Raw genomic sequence first — 19835 nt, 5'->3', positions numbered from 1 at the left:
TCAGTAAGCAGGAATACTGCATTGTTGTTGTTTTTCTTTAAGAAGAGAAAGAAATGCAGCAATCAGAAGGAACTCTGATGATGATATTTAATAGTGTATAGAATGGGTATGTGGAGGAATAGACAAAGGAATCAAAATGACCTTCCAGAATAATCTTCCTCTTTAGGATGGGAGCTTTTCTTTGTTTTTGTAGCAGAACTTAAAGAAAGAAAAAAATTTTTCTTTCATGGTTTTATTCTTTCTATAAACTAAAAACAGAAATACCTAAATTAATTTACATTTGTTTCTACTCTTTTCACCTTTGTTCAGAGAAATAGACAAAAACCAGTCTGCCTTTGTCCCAGTTGGCTGGGGTTCAGACATACAGCACAACAGGCGTTAAGGAGCTTAAAAGTCAACCAGACATAAAACAACAGATCAGGGGCCCCCAATACAAATTTTATTTCCAAACACTCTGAGTCTAATTTAATTTATTTATCCCCCACATCCTTAATTATTGAAGAAAATGGCATAGCAATTAAATGCCATTATTCATATTCTCAATGCTCTGTTTTCATTACTCTACAAACAGTAAAAAGAATGTAAGCCAAGTGACAGCAGAAAGATCACACACTAAAGTTGTAAAGGTCTATTTTTTTCCAGTGTCCAAATGTAATGAAGCAAAGGGACTTGACCTAAAGGCAGAGTTATTATAGTTTCAATGTGCTCATTAGGATGGCAATTTTCTTCACTGATTCCCTCAAGAATCTCCTTGGAATCCTTAGGTTGCAGAAAGAAGGTTCTTTATTTAAAATAAGTATTATTTAATTCAATATATATCAGGAAATGTGATTTCATATACAGAATAAAAAAGTTTTGGCTAAGAATGGTTAAGAATCTTTGGCTCTTTCTGAGTCATTTAAATCATGAGCTTTCCTTACCTCTAAATTGAAACCCTGCGTGAGACGGTATTTAAAATCCTTCCCAGTCCTCAAACTTGTTGAATCCAGGCACCAAATGACAGTATTTTTAATTAAGTGTGGAGAAAAACAAAAACAAAAACAAACTCTTGTTTTGACTGCAATTTCCTAATTTTCTTTACCTTTTTACAATATTGTCCATATTGGGGCAGGGGGGGGGGCGCTTATCTGCCATCTACACTGTCCAGACTATCTATAGATCCTAATATGAAAACACCATGTTTAATTTGTGACATCTATGTCTGGTTGCAGAAATACCATTAAGACTCAAATTCAACTGTGATGCTCCACTGAAAGAAAAGGAAGCAAAAGAAAAGACCTATGGAGCATTAGGCCTTCTAAACATTCTATTCAAATGAAAACACATTTTAAACTTTTTGTTATTTCTCCTTTTTCTTAACACTTCAAATGTGTTTCTGACAACTTTATGTAAATTTAAAACTATTTCTCCAACCTTTCTGCTAAATTCTAATAATCTGTATCAAGTAGAAGATGCCAGATGTTTCACAAAGTTAACTGAACTCAGCACTCACTGTTGCTGCAGAAACAAAATAGCATCTGTCAGGTTCCTGTATGTAGCTGAATTTAAAAGGTTGGTATGAAATCAACTGGGCAGAAATGAATAGCTCAAATTAAGATTAACTGCCATCTTCTAGTCACTAAGAAATTCAAGAGTATAATGGATGAAACTCCTATCACCCAATAACAGAGACAACCTTTCTTAATATCAAACATCCTCTTAACAGAGCTCTGTAGGCAAACTGGCTGTGAACAGTTTTTGTCTTAGTGTTTAAAATGATGACACTTGAATTCCCAGTTTCTTTTATGAACAAGTCATCATTAGTCCTCAAATGACTTACTACAATATTGATTGCTCAGATAGTACAATACTTTGATAACTAGGTTTTCCCCAAACCTCTGCCCTATGCCCTAATCATTTGGAGACACACCTTTGGGATGAAAACACATGATGCTCTAGGGAGAACTAACTAGAGAACTACCTCACGGAATGTGAGAAAACATCTGCAAATCTAAAAATGAAAACAAAGCAAAAAAAGGAGGTGGGGGACAAAAGAGGAGGTAAGAGGAAAGAGTTCTAGTGCCAGATACAAGATTAAATGTTTTCTAATAGGGTAAAAGTCAATTAAAAATCTCTTCTTGCCTAAAAAATTCTGTTGTTTTGGTCATTAGCAGGAAGGCCAATAGATAATGTTACAAGAAGGGCTGTGAAAAGTCAGTTATTTGTGAATCACGTTTACTAAAATGAGACACAAGCAGAGGTGCAGGAAAAATGGGCTCAACGATATTAGTTTTCTCAGGTATAGAATTTTAACTTTGACCTACACAGAAATCATGTGAAGCCTGCAGCCAGCTAACTATAATCAGAAAGACACTATGTAGCCATTTTGTATACCTGGACCCGAAGTGGCAAATAATCTTCACAGAGATCATCCCACAGCTCCTGGAGGTCTGAAAGCTCCAAGGGATAACTCACAGGTGACTTGTAAAGGGGTTTCAAAGACCGGTTAAGGAAACCGGAACTAACTCCATCTGTCATGATATGGCCAGGCCTGCTTCCAGGTGGGCTGGATTTCACTGGAATAGGAAGCCTGCTCCCTCGGGGACTCTGGATAGGCTTATAATCAAGACCTTTAATCACATTAAGAGCTAGCTCCAGCTTGTGGTTACACATAGGCTGTGGAGTCTGGTCATCTGAACAACAGTCACACTTTGCAAGTTCCTTCGCACTTCTCTCCGTTTCCTCATCCTTTTGTTGTGGAGGACTAGCCTGGACACTTGCATCCAAAGATTCCACAGAGGATCCCGGTGTCCCTTCCTCCATGCTTTCTCCATCTGGGGGTACCTTTGTACTTGGTAAGTCCGGTGGCCCGACCTCAGACAATGCCGGTTCTTCGGTGCAAATGCTGGTGGACCACCTAGAAGAAGGACCACACGAGATACTTCTGGCCACCTTTCGAGGCACCTTACAAATGGCTTCATAGTCAGAATCAGCAACCCGCAAGGCTGCACAACCACGGCATCTCCTGGGTCGGTTTCCAGGACCTTCCGAAGCATGACAGCTGTGTAGCTCCTGAATCTGATCCTCATTTTCTACCCAACACTCAAACCCTGAATAGGCGAAGTCTTCCTGGAGCAGTGCAGAGTATCGTACATCGGGTAAGCCGGAAATGTCAACCGTCCCATTCCCCGCCTTGGTTTCCGTGCCAGAGTCATCGTTATTCTTACGATACATGCTAGCAATGCAGAACTTGAGGCGGTCCTTCTCCAGCAGCAGCTTTTGCAAACGCTCGATAGAAAGTGCTTCGATCCGGGCAATAACGGTATCGAACCTATAGATCCGATCAAGCATGAAAGCACACTTGCTGCAAGCAAATTCCGCTTTGCCATCGCGGGCGACATCCTTGCCCAGGACGTGCGAAAGCAGAACCTGGAGGTTGAGCTTGGATGCCGTGTGGAAGATCCAGCGCCGCTGGTTTCCACACAGCTCCCGGGCACAGATCCTGCAAATCTCCTTCATCTTCTCCCCTAGCGATTGCCGAGCTTCCCTGAGGCGGCTGCTGCTTGGTGTTCAGTCACTGGCTCTTGGCTGCGCTCCGTCTCCCGCCTCGGAGGCCTCCGGCCAGCATGGCAGAGTCCGGTGGGTCCCCACTCTGCCGGGGCTCACCTCCGCCACCCGCGAGCTGGTTCTGGGTACCAGAGTGGGCAGCCCCGCCCCTCGGGAAGGGGGCGGGAATAGAAACGCCTTAGGGGGACGCTGAGTGACAGCAGCGCAGGCCACGCTCGCAACCTGCCATGTCCTCTCCAGCTGTCTCTCCCACTAGCCGCCGCGTCCCCAACGTCCTCCCTTTTAGCAGGCTGAGTTCGCGGTACACTATCTGCAGCCCGCGGCTGACGCAAAGACTCGGAGATCGAGGATCAGATTTCAAGATGGCGCCAGCGGCTCGGCGCCTGCGGCCAGCGGCGCGTTCCTCTGGGAGCTGTAGTCCAGTGGGCCGCTCCCCGCTTTGCGCATGCGCGGTGGCGAGTGCCCGCCCGCTCGCCCTAAAACGAGTAGCCGCTCCTGGCAGTGGACTCGAGACCCGGCCCCCTGTGGGTACCGGCGGACAGCATGACGAGCGCTGGCCACCGCCAGACTGCTTTCATCTGCTAAGATTTCACTCGACGAACGCACCAGTTCCCTCGTGGTTCCTCCCGCCCGCCCTAACGGGATGACCCAAGGATCTGCGTGGGGAGGAGAAAGTTGAATCCCCTCCCCGTCTCTCCACGGTAGTGCCACGTACTCTGGATGGGGCAACTTGGCAGCGCCACTAGGTACCGCTGCGCGCCGCCTCCCTCCCGCCTGCAGCCCCACCTCTTCTCCCTACCCAGGCCGGTGCCGGGACTAAAAGGCCCTGGGGCTGTAGCTGCGGGCGGGTAAGCAGGGTTAATAAATCAGAGGTGGTGGTACCGCGGGTTTTAGAAGGGTGCTTCAAACCTCTCCCTCGACAACTGGGATTATCTAGAGGACAAGTTTTTCTCTTCCTTGCAGTGTTGGGGTGGGCGTGCGTTCAGCAATTTCTAGACGATTAATCAAGAGAGGACACAAACCAGTCACCTGAGAAAGAGTATGGCAAATACCACGAGGTTGCCGCTAGTTGACCAATATTTTTAAAATAAGAGAAAATGGGCTTTTTCAAGAATGTAAACACCTGAGAGTAGATTACCATCACCAAATTCTCTTTCAGGTTCAGGTGGACTGCAGTCCCTATTTTGGGGGTGGGAGAGTACACAAACTTTAGAACAAAAGACCTAGCTTCTTTGAGCAAGAGTAGAGGGTCGGGGATATTGATGTCTGCAGAACTAGGCCTGGACATTTCAGTGACTTCAGTTAGTACCCTGTCTTATTCAACAATATACAGTTGTCACCCCGCCGCTAGGTATAGAACTTGGAATGCACACAAACTGGGGGGAAGCAGGAGCTCTGAGTAGGAGGAATCCAGGTGCCAACTTCGATTTATAATAAAGAATTCCCTTCTTGGCTTGAGTGGCATGCAGACACGGGACTGGAAGAAAAAGAGCCCCAGCAATACCTGGAGTCTCCCAGAGCAGGACATTTCCTGGTTACAAAAATGTTAAATTTTACTGGCTTGTCCTTGGGAGAGGTTAAGGCCAGTAACAGTCTTAAGTATCTGAACCTCACCTCTGGGACAGAGCCCATACTCCTCTAAGCAGGAAGACATTAAAATGCCTTCAGTAAGAATTCAGAATAAACCAAAAAATTCCTAGGGAGAATTAAATGATTTAGAAGTGTTTTAACAGTGTTTGGCTCACTGAATAATAGCTTATACTTTTATTTCAATATTATAATGGGAATATTTTAAGATAATATTAAAACATTTTTTTTAAAGATTTTATTTATTTGACACAGAGAGATCACAAGCAGGCAGAGAGAGAGAAACAGGCTCCCCCCCACCAAGCAGAGAGCCCAACGCGGGATTCTATCACAGGACCTGGAGATCACTACCTGAGTGGAAGGCAGAGGCTTAACCCACTGAGCCACCCAGGCGCCCCAGATAATATTAAAACTTTATGGAGCTCTACACACTTAAGACTGTATTGTTCTCTTATTTAATCACCAAAACAAAATCTTGGTAGCTCCAATGTGAGAGAAGAACAGTCCTTTGATCTTTGGGTTTGGGAGGCTACAGAACTTTACATATGTTATTTCACCTAAATATGCATGTTCTTGCAGTGAAACCAACAATGTAAAATTAGACTTCCAAGTAAAACTCATTACAGCTCCATTTTTGCCTGCCTCCAGGTATATGAACTTCAAAGTCAAAAGAAAGTAAACAATCATCTTTGAAATCTGTAGTGATCTATAGAGAGGCAAGGAGTTTCTGGACTCACCTACCAACAGACTGCCTGTCAGGACTATACCCTGCTGTACCCCGTCTGAAGTATAGTATAAAGTTTAGTATAAAGAGCTAAAAGAACTCAAAGTTCCAGAAAAGTGAAAATTAAGACATTAATCAAGTCCTCATCCTCAACTATCAATGCAAGCCACATTTTCTTGCTGGGGAAAAGGCTAATGAAAAAAGTGCTTTTCAGGAGCAAATTAAATAATACTTTGTAGTATTCTCTATTCCTTATTAAGATTTTGCATCTAATTAATAGTCTCTAAACTTTAATGACAGTATATAGGTAGCTTGGTGTAGAAGTGCAAATCCGTAAAAATGGAGAAAAGGTAGTTTATCATTGAAGAATAGGTTTGCTAGATATAAGTAAAGATCAATATACAGATAGAACTACACGTATCTGGGCTTCCAAGAACTGATAGGAATAAATCACTCAACAATCAAAGAAAATTTGAAGATAGCACTCTATTCACTCCTAGGAAATATATTTAAAAAACATTATTTTGAAGTAGATAGTAAACTATTATAGTACTAGAACTGGTCCTAATACGATTATTTGGTATTATAGAATTTCATTCCAACTAAAGACCACTGGTGTATAGACAATAAAACTGGAACATAAAAATTAAAAAATAAAACTTTAACGTTTAAAGTTTAGAGAGTATTAATTAGATGCAAAATCTTAATAAGGAATAGAGAATACTACAAAGTATTATTTAATTTGCTCCTGAAAAACACTTTGTTTTAACACCTGAATGGCTCAGTTGGTTAAGTATCTGACTGGCTCAGGTCATGATCTCAGGGTCCTGAGATTGAGCCATACTTGGTTCCCTGCTCAGTGGGGAGCCTGCTTCCCCCTCTCTCCCTCTGCCCCCTCCCCTGCTCTTACACACACTGTCTTTCCCTAAAATAAATAAATAAAACTTTTGGAAAAAAAAAAAAAAAACCACCTTAGAAAAATCAGGTGATAATGAATTCAGAACTTCATGGTCCTTATCAATATCACCTTGGTCAAGATTTTGTATTTAGGGTGCCTGGGTGGCTCAGTGGGTTAAGCCTCTGCCTTCGGCTCAGGCCTTCTGGGATCGAGTCCCACATCGGGCTCTCTGCTCAGCGGGGAGCCTGCTTCCTCCTCTCTTTCTCTCTCTGCCTGCTTGTGATCTGTCTCTGTCAAATAAATAAATAAATTCTTAAAAAAAAAAAAAAGATTTTGTATTTAGTTAATACTGGCTACCTATGGGGAGGGGAGTAAAATTGGGGGTTGAATAGAAACATTTACCCTTTTTTATATACCATGTGTCATCTGAATTTTGGGAAATAGATGTGTATTCATGTATCTTAATTTATTTTTAAAAATTAGAAAATATTCAATAATTAAAACTAAGACTTGTGTGGCACCTGGGTGGCTCAGTGGGTTAAGGCCTCTGCCTCCGGCTCAGGTCATGATCTCAGGGTCCTGGGATCAAGCCCCGCATCGGGCTCTCTGCTTGGCAGGGAGCCTGCTTACTTTCCTCTCTCTCTGCCTGCCTCTCTGCCTACTTGTGATCTCTATCAAATAAATAAATAAACTCTTAAAAAAAAAAAAACCGCAAAACGAAGACTTGTGCCTATTTAACACACTAATCAAAGTGGTAACATTTGAACCTAAAATGGAATATATATGATAACTACATGTGTTATATATGTGGACAACTTATATAAACAGATTCAGAGGGGATATACAAGTTAGTAAATAGTGATTATGTCTGGGGAGTGGAATTATGAATACTTATTTTCTTCTTCATTTATGTTCTATAATTTTCTACACTAAGCATGAATTGCTTTTGTGATAAGATAAAAATTGCTGCTAAGAAATAGGTAAAATAAACACATTTTGATATATTTGTACAATACTAAGTAAAAAAAAAAAAAAACAAAAAAACAAACAAGCAAAACTGACACCCACAACATGAATGAATCCCAAAAGCATGTTAAGTGAAATAAGCTGTACACAAGTCCGTACATTCTGTGTGATTCCTTCTAATTTATGTTTAACAACAAGAAAAATTGAATCCATGGTGACAGAAGTACAGAAAATGGTTATGAGAGATGAGATAGTATAAGAATTGATTGCAGAGGAACACAAAGGAATTTTCTGGGGTGATGAAAACGTTCTATGAATTGTTTTGAGTGATGGGTATATGGATGTGTACAGTTCTCAAAGTTCATTGAACTGAATACTTAGATCTGTAGATTTTATGTTAGAATAGTTCAATAAAGAGTAACAAAGAGGAAATAAATATAAACTATGTATTACCCCAAAACTTTTAATCTGAGAGGTTTTTTTGTGGGGGCAGGTAGGAAGTAACCCCCACTTTATTATAAGAATAGCTTTGAAAATTGGAAAGATAAAATATGGCCTAGAAAAAGTTCTGTAAAATTCCCGACTGCAAATTCAAAACTTTTTATTTCCTAACCATAGGAGCTTTGAAAAACATTTTTTTTTTTAATTTTATTTATTTATTTGACAGACAGAGATCACAAGTAGGCAGAGAGACAGGCTGAGACAGAGAGAGGAAGCAGGCTCCCCACCGAGCAGAGAGCCCGATGCATTGCGGGGCTCTATCCCAGGACCCTGAGATCATGACCTGAGCCGAAGGCAAAGGCTTTAACCCACTGAGCCACCCAGGTGCCCCTGAAAAACATTTTATATGCATATGCACACCACACATACATGATTGAAGCAAGGCATGCTGATAAAGTAAGACTTGGGGCTTCTGAGATGATTTAGAATAGGATAATTACTTCTAAGACTTACCAAAGTTACATATTAAAGGAAAATTGGGACTAAGAACAGATTTCATATTATGATAAGCTGTTATGAATTAAATTGTTAATTTTATATATCAGCAGTTTGCCCTCAAAATGTATTGATAAACCCATTCACAGCACTTATTAGCTATATGTGCTAGTTAAATCATTTATATCTGGCCCTTAATTTTCTCATCTACAAAGTAAACATGTTGAATTTAAAAAGTAGTTTTCAACCTTTGCCAGGCATCAGAATCCCCGGGAGGGCTTGATAAAACAGATTGCTGGGACCTACCTCCTGGAGTTTCTGATTCAGGTCCTCTGGGGTGGAGCCCAAGAATTTGCATTCCTAACAAATTCCTAGATCCTGCTGATGCTGCTGTCTGGGCAATCACACTTCGAAAACCATTGAATTAGAGCTGTCCTAAATTATATTCTGAAAAATCTCAGTCAAAAGATTAAAGATTAAAAGTACTGCAGATAAATAGAAAAACCCTTCAGTGAAGAACTACTTACAGATTGTTGAATTTAGAGAACTATATTCTCATTTGAATCAAAATTCCTAAGTAGTGTTATGTTAAAGACATTTTGCACTATCTCTATTTTGACCTCTAGATTTTGGGGCCTGGGAAGTATCTCTTAAAACCAAAGCCACTTTTGTAACCACTATCTTGTAGTGCTCCTAAGACCTAATTCCTGGCTGGCAAGGCGTTTCCAAGAGAATTAGAGATGGAAAATCCCCACGTCCCAAACAGTTGTGTTAGGTTTCACTGCCCTAGTTATGACATTGGAAATAGCTGTTCTAATTACTAAAAACTATGCCAAAAAAGAAAAAAAAAAAAAAAAAGAGTGATTTTGGCAGAGAAGCTAAAACAGATGAGGAAATGCAAGAATATCAAAGTAAAGCCAGTTAGGCTTCATGGAAACACAAGCATGTGCATGACTCCCCTGTGATGGCTGGAAATTTTTAAGAAGCCAGAAGCAATCATGCTTTGCATTAATTAATAACACAGCATTTTGAAAGACTTGTTTGAAACCAGGGGATTACAAGTTCAGCTGCAGATTGCCATGTGATGACCACATCAGCAGAATCCATCTTAAAATAGTAAAGAGTCTTTCAAGTAAAGTTATTAAATACCAGTAGCTGCTTAAGTGAATTTTATACTTTTTTTTTTTTTAAGATTTATTTATTTCAGAGAGAGAGGGAGTGGCGTGAGGAGCAGAGAGAAAGGGAGACAAACAGACTCCCCCGCTGAATGGGAATCCATGACCCAATCCACCCCAGGACCCAAGATCATGACCTGAGCGGAAAGCCAGACTCCAAAGCTCAACTGACTGAGCCACCCAGGCACCCCAAGTGAATTTTAAAGCACACGTTAAGTCAGTCAACCAAGGAGCAAGAATTTGCACGAATTCAGTGTGTCATTTCTCTGTCTTTAGTGAACTTTTAGTTTAGTTGAAGGGAGAAAATATGCATGCTAAAATTAGTGCAATTGATTGGTAAGTGAAATGGTACTGATGAAGTCAGCATGAGTGCAGAAAAAATTGAGAAATAGTTGAAAGGGCAAGAGTGACACTTGAGATGGGTCTTAGGATGATGGAAACAAAGAAAGGGACTCCATTAAAAGAAAAAGGCATCATCAATAGTCTTAGAAGTGGGTTAGATACAGTGCTAACCTGTAGGTAAAGGCAGATGTTGGGGATTTTGAGGAGCATCTAAATGGCCTGGTTCATCCTACTTTATAAAACTTATCCTCTATAATTGCTCATTCAGAGAATACATACGGAGAGCCAACTGTAAGCCAGATGCTATGCTGTGGTGCTATGGAAGTTTTGGCAACTAGAATTTAATGTTCAGAAAAGACAAAAGATTTTGGACTTAATGTTATGAACTTGAACAAAGAATGGCATGGTGAAAACTTCACCTTGGAAAGATTAGCCAGAGAACAGGATGAACTGGAATTTCAGGGCAAGATTTTGGAATGGTTATAAGAAGACCTGCTAAAAAGCCATTGTAGTTATTCATCTGTGGGGTAATAAAAAAAAAAAGTCTGTGGGAATGCAAGTTGGTGCAGCCACTCTAGAAAACAATATGGAGATTCCTCAATAAGCTGAAAATAGAGCTACCCTGTGACCCAGCAATTGCACTATTGGGTATTTACCCCAAAGATACAAATGTAATGATCTGAAGAGGCAACTGCACCCCAATGTTCATAGCAGCAATGTCCACAATAGCCAAACTATGGAAAGAGTCCAGATGTCCATCAATAGATGAATGGGTAAATATATATAAAATATACATATATATATATACACACACACATATACACACAATGGAATATTATGCAGCTATCAAAAAATGAACTCTTGCCATTTGCAATGATGTGGATGGAACTAGAGGGTATTACACTAAGCGAAATAAGTCAGAGAAAGACAATATATGATCTCACTAATATGTGGAATTTAAGAAATAATGCAGAGGATCATAGAAGAAGAGAGGAAAAAATGAAATAAGATGAAACCAGAGAGGGAGACAAACCATAAGAAACTCTTAATCAAAGGGAACAAACTGAGGATTGCTGAAGGGTGGGGGTATAGGGATGAGGTAACTGGGTGATGGACATTGGGGAAGGTATGTGTTGTAATGACCACTGGGTATTATATAAGACTGACGAATCACCTGTACCCCTGAAACAAATAATACACTATATGTTAAATATTTGAATTTAAGTTAAAAAAAATTAGTCTGGTATATAAATAGAAAGTGGTAAATGTGAGAATTATTTTGAAGGAATGAACAGCAGGACTTGACGACCTATAGAGGATGAAGGAAAAGGATTAAAGATGAAGATTAGGTTTTTGGTCTCAAAGACTGGTAGAAAACATGATCTAAATGAGCAGAAATGTGAGAGTTGAGTCCATCTACAAAAAGATAATGAAAAATTTGATCAGGAACATGATGAGTCTAGGTGACTGAGAAAACTAAGTGGAAAAAAAAAAACAAGTGAGGCTCTTCCACAATCAAAGCACAGGTGAGATGGGGACAGAGTTTCAAGAATGAGAGAGACAGTTAACATTTGTCAAAAGCTAGGGAGAGATTAGCAGGAAAGAGAAGGTCAGGCATATCACTTTCTGTAACTGTAACTTGTACACTTGTGACTTGTAAATTTCAGAGTTGTTACCTTTAACTCCTCAGAATCCTTCCCTATCAAGTTAAACACTAAATTTGGGATTTTTTTCTCTGAACATCTCTAGCATGTTCAGAAATGTTGCTTCACATTTTCACTACATTTTCTATTTCAGGCTCTTGAAACCTAAAACCTGAACCATGTCACTAGGCTTAGAAGCTTACCCTCTAATCATCCTCCATACTATTTCCAGAATATTTATAGTAAAGATTCATCATTATCCACTATAGGATGAAGTCCAAAACTTCATCAGCATGGCATTTCAATCTCTCTACAGAAAGATCCTAATCTACTTTTCAACTACATCTCATCTTTCAACTACATACTCCTTCCCTAATCCTATGGCGTGATGACAGGATATTAAACTGCTTTATTAACTGTATGCCCCACCTTCCTCTTTTATAATCTGATGGTCAGGCCCTTAACTTGGAAATTTTTGCAGAGCAAAGAGCAGAAGCTGAAGTCAAATGCATTTCCTGACTTTAATAAAAATTCTAAACCAAGTGAGAAGATTAAGCCAGATGTCCCAGTGGGGAAGAGGAGAAAGAGTTCTTTGAGGTCAACAGAAAAGGAGGGTGTTAGATTTCACTCATTTCAGAAAGAGACCGGGGATCAGAGAATAACAGGGAGCCACCTCCATTCCATATTAATGTGCAGAGAAGCAGCAGGACCTGGGGTGAGAAGGCAGTAGGTGACTTGGAAAGGCTGGACTCTAGATCACGGGGTTCTGGCTTCATAAAAGACTCTAATAAAGCAAGCTGTTAGAGTTGGCAGAACCATGCTTGTTGGGGAAGGGATACTTCCAGGGCAGACCAATGGTAAGAGTAATCCCTTGATTCTTTGGTACCTGATAAAAACCTTCACTTTCATGTAACTGAGAGAATAGGGAGGAATATATGTACCAAATGGATGATTTTGAACTTCCTGCTAGCCTGATTAAGATAAGGACTCAGGGTAACATTCAATCGATTGAAAGAAAGTGAAGAAACATGGTATTTCCTGCACAACTGAATTTGTGAACTAAGAGTCATACCCACTTCGAACTTTTGGTAGGTGTTCACTGAGGCTCAGTCCTAGACCTTTTTACCTATTTTTATTTTCTTTCCATATCATCTTATCCTTTCCCATCTTTATACCAGTAACTTTCCATTTATATCTTTATCCCAGAATTTCCTCTGAGCTCAAATCTGAAATAGCCAACTACTTATTCATATCTGCATATGATAGGTCAGAGACATCTCAAAATTACCATCTTCCAGAGCACCTGGGTGGCTCAGTTGTTAAGCATCTGCCTTTGGCCCAGATCATGACCCCAGCATCCTGGGACTGAGCCCCATATTAGGCTCCCTGCTCATCAGGGAGCCTGCTTCTCCCTTTCCAGCTCCCCTGTGCTTGTGTTACCTCTCTCATTGTCATAAGTAAATAAAATCTTTAAAAAAAAATTTTACCATCTTCCTTACCTATAATACCCCCACACTCATTCTCCCTAATTCTCTTTTAGGGTTCAGCAAACTATGAACTGTGGACTAAATTTCTCCCCGACCTATTTTTGTAAATAAAGTTTTATTGGAACATACATGCCAACTCATTTATGTATTGTGTATGACTATGTTTGTGCTGATGGCAAAAACCTTATGACCTGCAAGGTCTAAATTATTTGCCATCTGTCCTTTTACAGAAACAGTTGGCTAATCCCTGCTCTTTGTTTTCTTCAAAGTACTTATTACAATTTGCAATTAGTTATTTGTTTGATCACTTGGCTATTTATCTTCCTTATTAGATACAAGCTCCTTAAGGGGAAAGGCTCTTGCCTTTCTTCTTTCAAGTATTTTTAAAGTATTTATTATTGAAATATAGTTGACATGTAATAGTCTATTAGTTCCAGGTACATAACATAATGAGTCAACAATTCTATACATTATTCAATGTTCACAATATGTACAGTCACCATCTGTCACCATACGATTATTATAGTATTATCGACTATATTCCCTATGCCATACTTTTCATCTCTGTGACTTATTTATTTTATAACTGGAAATTTGTACTTCATAATCCCTTTCACCTACTTTGCCCTCCCCTCACCACCCTTATTTGACAACCACCAGTTTGTCCTCTGTATTTATGAGTCTGTTTGTTTTGCTTTTGAGATTCCACATATATACAAAATAATATGGTATTTGTCTTTCTCTGTCTGACTTATTTCATGCAGTATAAAATGCTCTAGGTCCACCATGTTGTTGCATGACAAGATTTCACTCCTATTATGGCTGAGTAATATTCCATTGTATATATATACTGCATTCTCTTTACCCATTCATCTATCAATGGACCCAAGCGCTGCTTCCATATCCGGCCTAGTGTAAATAATGCTACCATAAATAAAGAAGTGATTTATCTTTTCAAATTAGTGTTTTTGTTTTTTTTTTTTGATAAATACCCAGTAACAGAATTACTGGGTCATATGATAATTCTTTTTTTTAAATAAAATGTTTTTTTAATTAACATATAATGTATTATTGGTCCCAGGGGTACAGGTCTGTGAATCATCAGGCTTACACACTTCACAGCACTCACCATAGCACATACCTCCCCAATGTTCATAACCCAAGGTAATTCTATTTTTAATTTTTCAAGGAACCTCCAAACTGTTTTCCACAAGGGCTGCCAGCTTGCATCCCTACCAGGGTTCCTTTATTTCCAAATTCTTGCTCACCAAACCTTGTTATTTCTTGTGTTTTTGATTTTAGACATTCTAACAAATGTGAAGTGATATCTGATTGTGGTTTTGATTTGCATTTTCCTGATGATCAGTGATATCCTGATGATCATGTGTCTATTGGCCATCTGTCTATCTTCTTTGGAAAAATCTCTATTCAGGTCTTCTGCCCATTTTTTTTTTAATTGGATTATTTGGGGGGTTTGGTGTTGAGTTGTATACTATCTTCATATATTTTAGATATTAACCCCTTATTAAATATATTATTTGCAAATATCTTTGCCCATTCAGTTGGTTGATATTTTTATTTTGTTGATGGTTTCTTTTGTTGTGCAAAAGCCTTCTATTTTGGTATAGTCCCTATAGTTTAATTTTCCTTTTCTTTTCCCTTGAGTAAGAAGACATATCTAGGAAAATATTTCTATGACCAATGTCAAAGAGATAACTGCCTATGTTTCCTTCTAGGATTTTTATGATTTCAGGTCTCACATGTCAGTCTTTAATCCAGTTTGTGTTTATTTTTGTGTATGGTGTAACAAAGTGGTTCAGTTTCATTCTTTTGCATATAGCTGTCCAGTTTTCCAAGCATCATTTACTGAAGAGACTATCTTTTCCCCACTGTATATTCTTGCCTACTTTGTCACAGATTATCTGGACTCTATTCTATTCCAATGATGACCTAAGTGTCGGTTTTTGTGCCAGCATCATACTGTTTTGATCATTACACCTTTGTAACATATCTTGAAATTTGTGATTGTGATCCTTCCAGCTTTGCTTTTCTTTTTCCAGTCTGCTTTGGCTATTCAGGGTGTTTTGTGATTCCATACAAATTTTAAGATTATTTGTTCTAGTTCTGTGAAAAATGTTGTTGGTATTTTGATAGACACTGCATTAAATGTGTAGACTGGTTTGGGTTGTATGGATATTTTAACCATATTTATTCTTCTTCATGAGCGATTGTACCTGCCACACTATATCTTACCAGGAAACAAACTGAGGGTTTTAGAAGGAAGGGTGGTGGGAGGGATGGGTGAGCCTGGTGATGGGTATTAAGGAGGGCACGGATTGCATGAAGCCCATATATACAAACAATGAATCATGAAACACTACATCAAAAACTAATGATGACTAACATAACACAATAAAAATAAATTACTGTGAATTTAATAAATTAATAATGATTATTAATTAATTTTAATTAATAAATATTGGTTCTTTCAATCTATGAGCATAGAATATCTTTTCATTTGTGTCATCTTCAATTTCTTTCATCAATGTCTTTTTTATGAATTTTATTTATTTTATTTATTTTTATTTTTTTAATTTTTCAGCGTTACAGTATTTTCAATTTCATTGCTAGTAATTGGTCTGTTCGAATTTTCTATTTCTTCCTGATTCAGTTTTGGAAGATTATATGTTTCTAGAAATTTATCCATTTCTTACAGGTTCTCCAATTTCTTGGCATAAATTTTTCAATATTTTTTTTTAAGATTTTATTTATTTATTTGACAGACAGAGATCACACGTAGGCAGAGAGGCAGGCAGAGAGAGAGGAGGAAGCAGCCTCCCCACCAAGGAGAGAGCCCGATGCGGGGCTTGATCCCAGGACTCTGGGATCATGACCTGAGCCGAAGGCAGAGGCTTTAACCCTCTGAGCCACCCAGCGCCCCTCAGTATTTTCTTATAATCCTTTGTATTTCTGTGGTATCAGTTGTTATTTCCCTTCTTCTTTTCTGATTTTATTTGAGTCCTCTTTCTCTTCCTCTCCTTCTCCCAACTCTTGCTCTTGCTCTCTGTGTCTTCTTTTTCTTTTTCTTTTAATGAGTCTAAGTGTTTATCAATTTTGTTTACTTTTTCAAAGAACCAGCTCCTGGTTTCATCCATCTATTGTTTTTTTTGAGGTACTTTGGACAATATGTTTCTAGATATCAATAAATAGTCATTGAATGACTGAGTAAATCAATGCCTTTCCTTTTCATCTTACTAAAATTCTACTCATTTCTTACAGATCAAAATCTTCACTGCCTACCCCAGCTCATGACCTTTTGTTCTTTCTCTACTGCTTTATATTTTGTTTCCATCAGGGGCTTCCTTACCTTCCAATTAGACTATCATCTCTAAAGGCAGAGACTAAACCTTATGCATCTTTGTGTTCTTTATTCCTTCATGTTACTGTAATTTGTGCATTATAAATTCTCAGTTAATAATTTTCATGAAGTGGTAATAAAATCCCTTATTTTTCCACCACCTTTGCTGCTCTAAAGGGTCAGGACTACAATTGCCTTAGATGATGAGGCCTTTTGCTGAGACACGTTACCAGTAAAGGTTATGTCTGGGAGACAGTGAGGTTGAATGAGGATTTATAAGTCTCCACCTTCAACATTCACCAGTTTTAAGAAGAAGATACTGTAAAACTGCTTTGAAAGATCTCCTTATATGAAGTTAGTTGGAGCTGCCCAAGCTCCTAATCCCTGCAAGGTTTTCAGTCTCTGCCATGAGCAGTGAGTGTTCTTGTTTTAACCTCCACATCAGATCTCTCCATGGTAACACTGGAATGTTTGCTGTTTTAAGAATACGCCTCACTGCATGCAGTGTTATTTACATTAGGTTCCAAACAAGGCATAAATGCAATGGCTTGAGCGTCTGCTGATTTGTATGAGTGGGAGGTCCTGATTGCTTACTGGATATCTCACCCTAATTCTATTGTCCTCTTTCATTTTGTAAGGCAACATTTCTTTACATGTTAATAAATATTACACTGGGGGAAAACTGGAGAATGGAAAAATGAAATAAAACAAGAATTCTTCCAGACCTTCCTCTGCAAGTACATCGTTGCTCCTTGCATTCATACCCTGTAGGTCTGGTTTCATTTAAAGGGTTCTTTGAAATGAAGCTTCTACTCTCCCATAAAAGGGAATCATGTCAGTAACTGGAACTATCACCAGTTTTTCAGAGTGCAGGTCTTTCATCTGCAACTTTGTGAATACACTCACGAAGGAAGAGAAAAATGCTTTGTAAAACTTCACTTTGTTAGCTTTTCTTTTTACTAAAAAAGATGTGGACATGTTGCTTCAGCATGGCAGCTATATCCAAAAGCTCCTGAGTTCTCGGCTCACAATGACATGCTCTTGATCTGAATGGACAAGGGGTGATTGGAAGCAAACATGGAATGATGTCAATTGGTGGCGTGTCAAGTTTATGGCTTTCTTTGTTGCTGTTCTGTGGGTTAATTATATGATAGAAGGTCATACTACTGTAGAAGTATGGCTAAAATGAATGTACAATATTATGGTGGAATGGAAAAAGAAAACAGCTAGAGGGATAGTAAAATCAATTAAATTAAATAATCTTGATCAAAACTGTCTCTTTTTGAGAAATGGAAGGCTCTGAAATGAAACTTCCTATACTTAGAGATTATACTCAGTCCAGACTTTCAGATTTGAGATTACATGAGAAGTACTCATCTATGGGAAATGGCATAAGAGAAGAGTTTCCACTTGGACAACTCAAACCTAGATGTGTAACGTCTGTGAGCTTCCCTTCTTCTAAAGCCCAACTGTGGTATTCTCAGCTGTGAGGGGTCAGAGGAGGTAGAGGAAATGAGTCAGTCTCCAGAACTCTAGGGATGGCTTTGCTGGAGATGAGGGAATTCTTAAGTGTTTGCCGAGCAGGCCCAGAGCCTTGAAAATGAACTTGGGCCTTCCACATCGTGGGGGTGTGGCTTCTGTGGTGAGAGATGGCCTGGCAGACAAAGGTTGAGGATGCGGGGGGAGTAAGATGCTGCTGCTCCTGGCAGACAAGGATGACGCCCACAACGCAGGCTTCAGTTGTCACAGATAGCAAGAGTTGTCACACGTGACTGTAGACAGAGGGGGGAGACAAAGTACTTTATAACTGGTTTTCTAATGTTCTTGGCCCCTAATTCAAGAATGGATTAGATTAAGCAGTTAATAGCGGTGTCAAACCATGATTTGCTCTCATGAGATGACATCAATTATCTGCTCAGTTAGTCCTCCTTCTAAAGAGCCCACAGGATTGTCTTTCTAAAATGCAAATCATATGCTTTTATTCCCCCTAGCTTAGCTTTTTTTTTTCTTTAACTCTCTGTTTCTTATAACAGGAAGTCCTTAGCTTGACACTTAACGAAATGTCCCAGTTATGTCTTCTATCATTCTATAACACTTAGTATATACCTGGTAATACCAGTTTCTCCCAATTCCTTAACTATGTTCCATATCACTGTATATACTGTACCTGCCTATGATGTATTTCTATTTTCTGCCTGGAGTACTCCGCCTTTAAGGTCCAGGTCACGAGCAACTTCCAGGTGAGGCTTCTTTGACTTTCAAAGGTAGAGTTAATCCCTGCCATCTGTGGGTTCCTTTCCCACTGTACATATATTTCTATCTCTTCATTTATCATTCTGTATTTTGTTCTTTGTTTACATGCCAATCTCTTATTGGACGATAAACCCTTTGGAAGCTACAGCCCCCAGACTAGTGGTTCTTACTGAGTGACTATATCATCTCCTAAACTGCATTTTGCAAATTCATGGGGTGTTTCTTGTTTTTATTATCATCACCATGATGACTGGAGCAATGGGTGCTATGTAATTTGCAATGAGCCGGGCAAAGCATTGTTCCAAATTCTTAGTGACATCTGTCTACCTATCTATCTGTCTATCTATCTATCTATCTATCTATCATCTACCTGATTCCAGTCTGTATGAAATGCATAACACAAGCAAATTCATTAAGGCAAATTCATTAATTCATTATAATAGAGGTTATCAGGAACTAGGAAAGGGAAGAATGAGGAATTATTATTTTATGGGTAGTTTCACTGAAAAATTCCAGAAATTTTGGCTCACTGATATTCTGAGAGCTGGTTTTGAACTTTGTCAATAGATCTCTTTTGGTCAGTCATACACATGTACATTTGTGATACTAGCTCTTCAGAACAGCAGTGTAAATATGGGTATGAACCCACATAAACCTATGTTCAAATTCTTACCTCACCACCTACTGCCTTAATAACTTAGGTTACATCACTTAATCTAAATATTTGTTTCCCTACTTACAAAGGGAGCTTTATCCTACCTAGTTCACAGGTTGTAATGAAAGCTGGAAAAAAACTGAATGTTCAGGCCTCCACATGGTGTTTAGAGCAGGATCAGGACTCAAAAATGGATCCTTCCTCTTTTCCATTCCTCTTTCCCTTCACTGGCTAGCAGCATCACACGGTCTCATGGACACTCAAT

At 39.1% G+C, this 19835-nt stretch overlaps 1 protein-coding gene across 35 annotated transcripts in view; it reads right to left on the bottom strand.

The window, feature by feature from the left end:
• Nucleotides 1–19835, bottom strand: part of LOC132001388 (myomegalin-like) — a 217780-nt gene that overhangs the window by 82185 nt on the left and 115760 nt on the right. For 16 of the 35 annotated variants that reach the window (XM_059375899.1, XM_059375898.1, XM_059375906.1 and 13 more), the window contains exon 1: nucleotides 2374–3861. The exons of 16 other annotated variants lie outside the window; for them this stretch is intronic. In XM_059375899.1, coding sequence (XP_059231882.1) covers nucleotides 2374–3498 — 1125 coding nt within the window. In that variant the 5' untranslated portion in view covers nucleotides 3499–3861. Of the gene's footprint in view, nucleotides 1–2373; nucleotides 3862–15799; nucleotides 18435–19835 lie in introns of those variants that run through there. 3 more of the 35 variants (XM_059375925.1, XM_059375926.1, XM_059375927.1) reach the window with 3 other exon arrangements.

This window comes from Mustela nigripes, chromosome 14 (assembly GCF_022355385.1).
Source record: "Mustela nigripes isolate SB6536 chromosome 14, MUSNIG.SB6536, whole genome shotgun sequence".
In the NCBI taxonomy this organism is placed as follows: domain Eukaryota; kingdom Metazoa; phylum Chordata; class Mammalia; order Carnivora; family Mustelidae; genus Mustela; species Mustela nigripes.
Note: the sequence above shows the minus strand (reverse complement) of the source record. Positions and strands in the feature narration are given on the sequence as shown.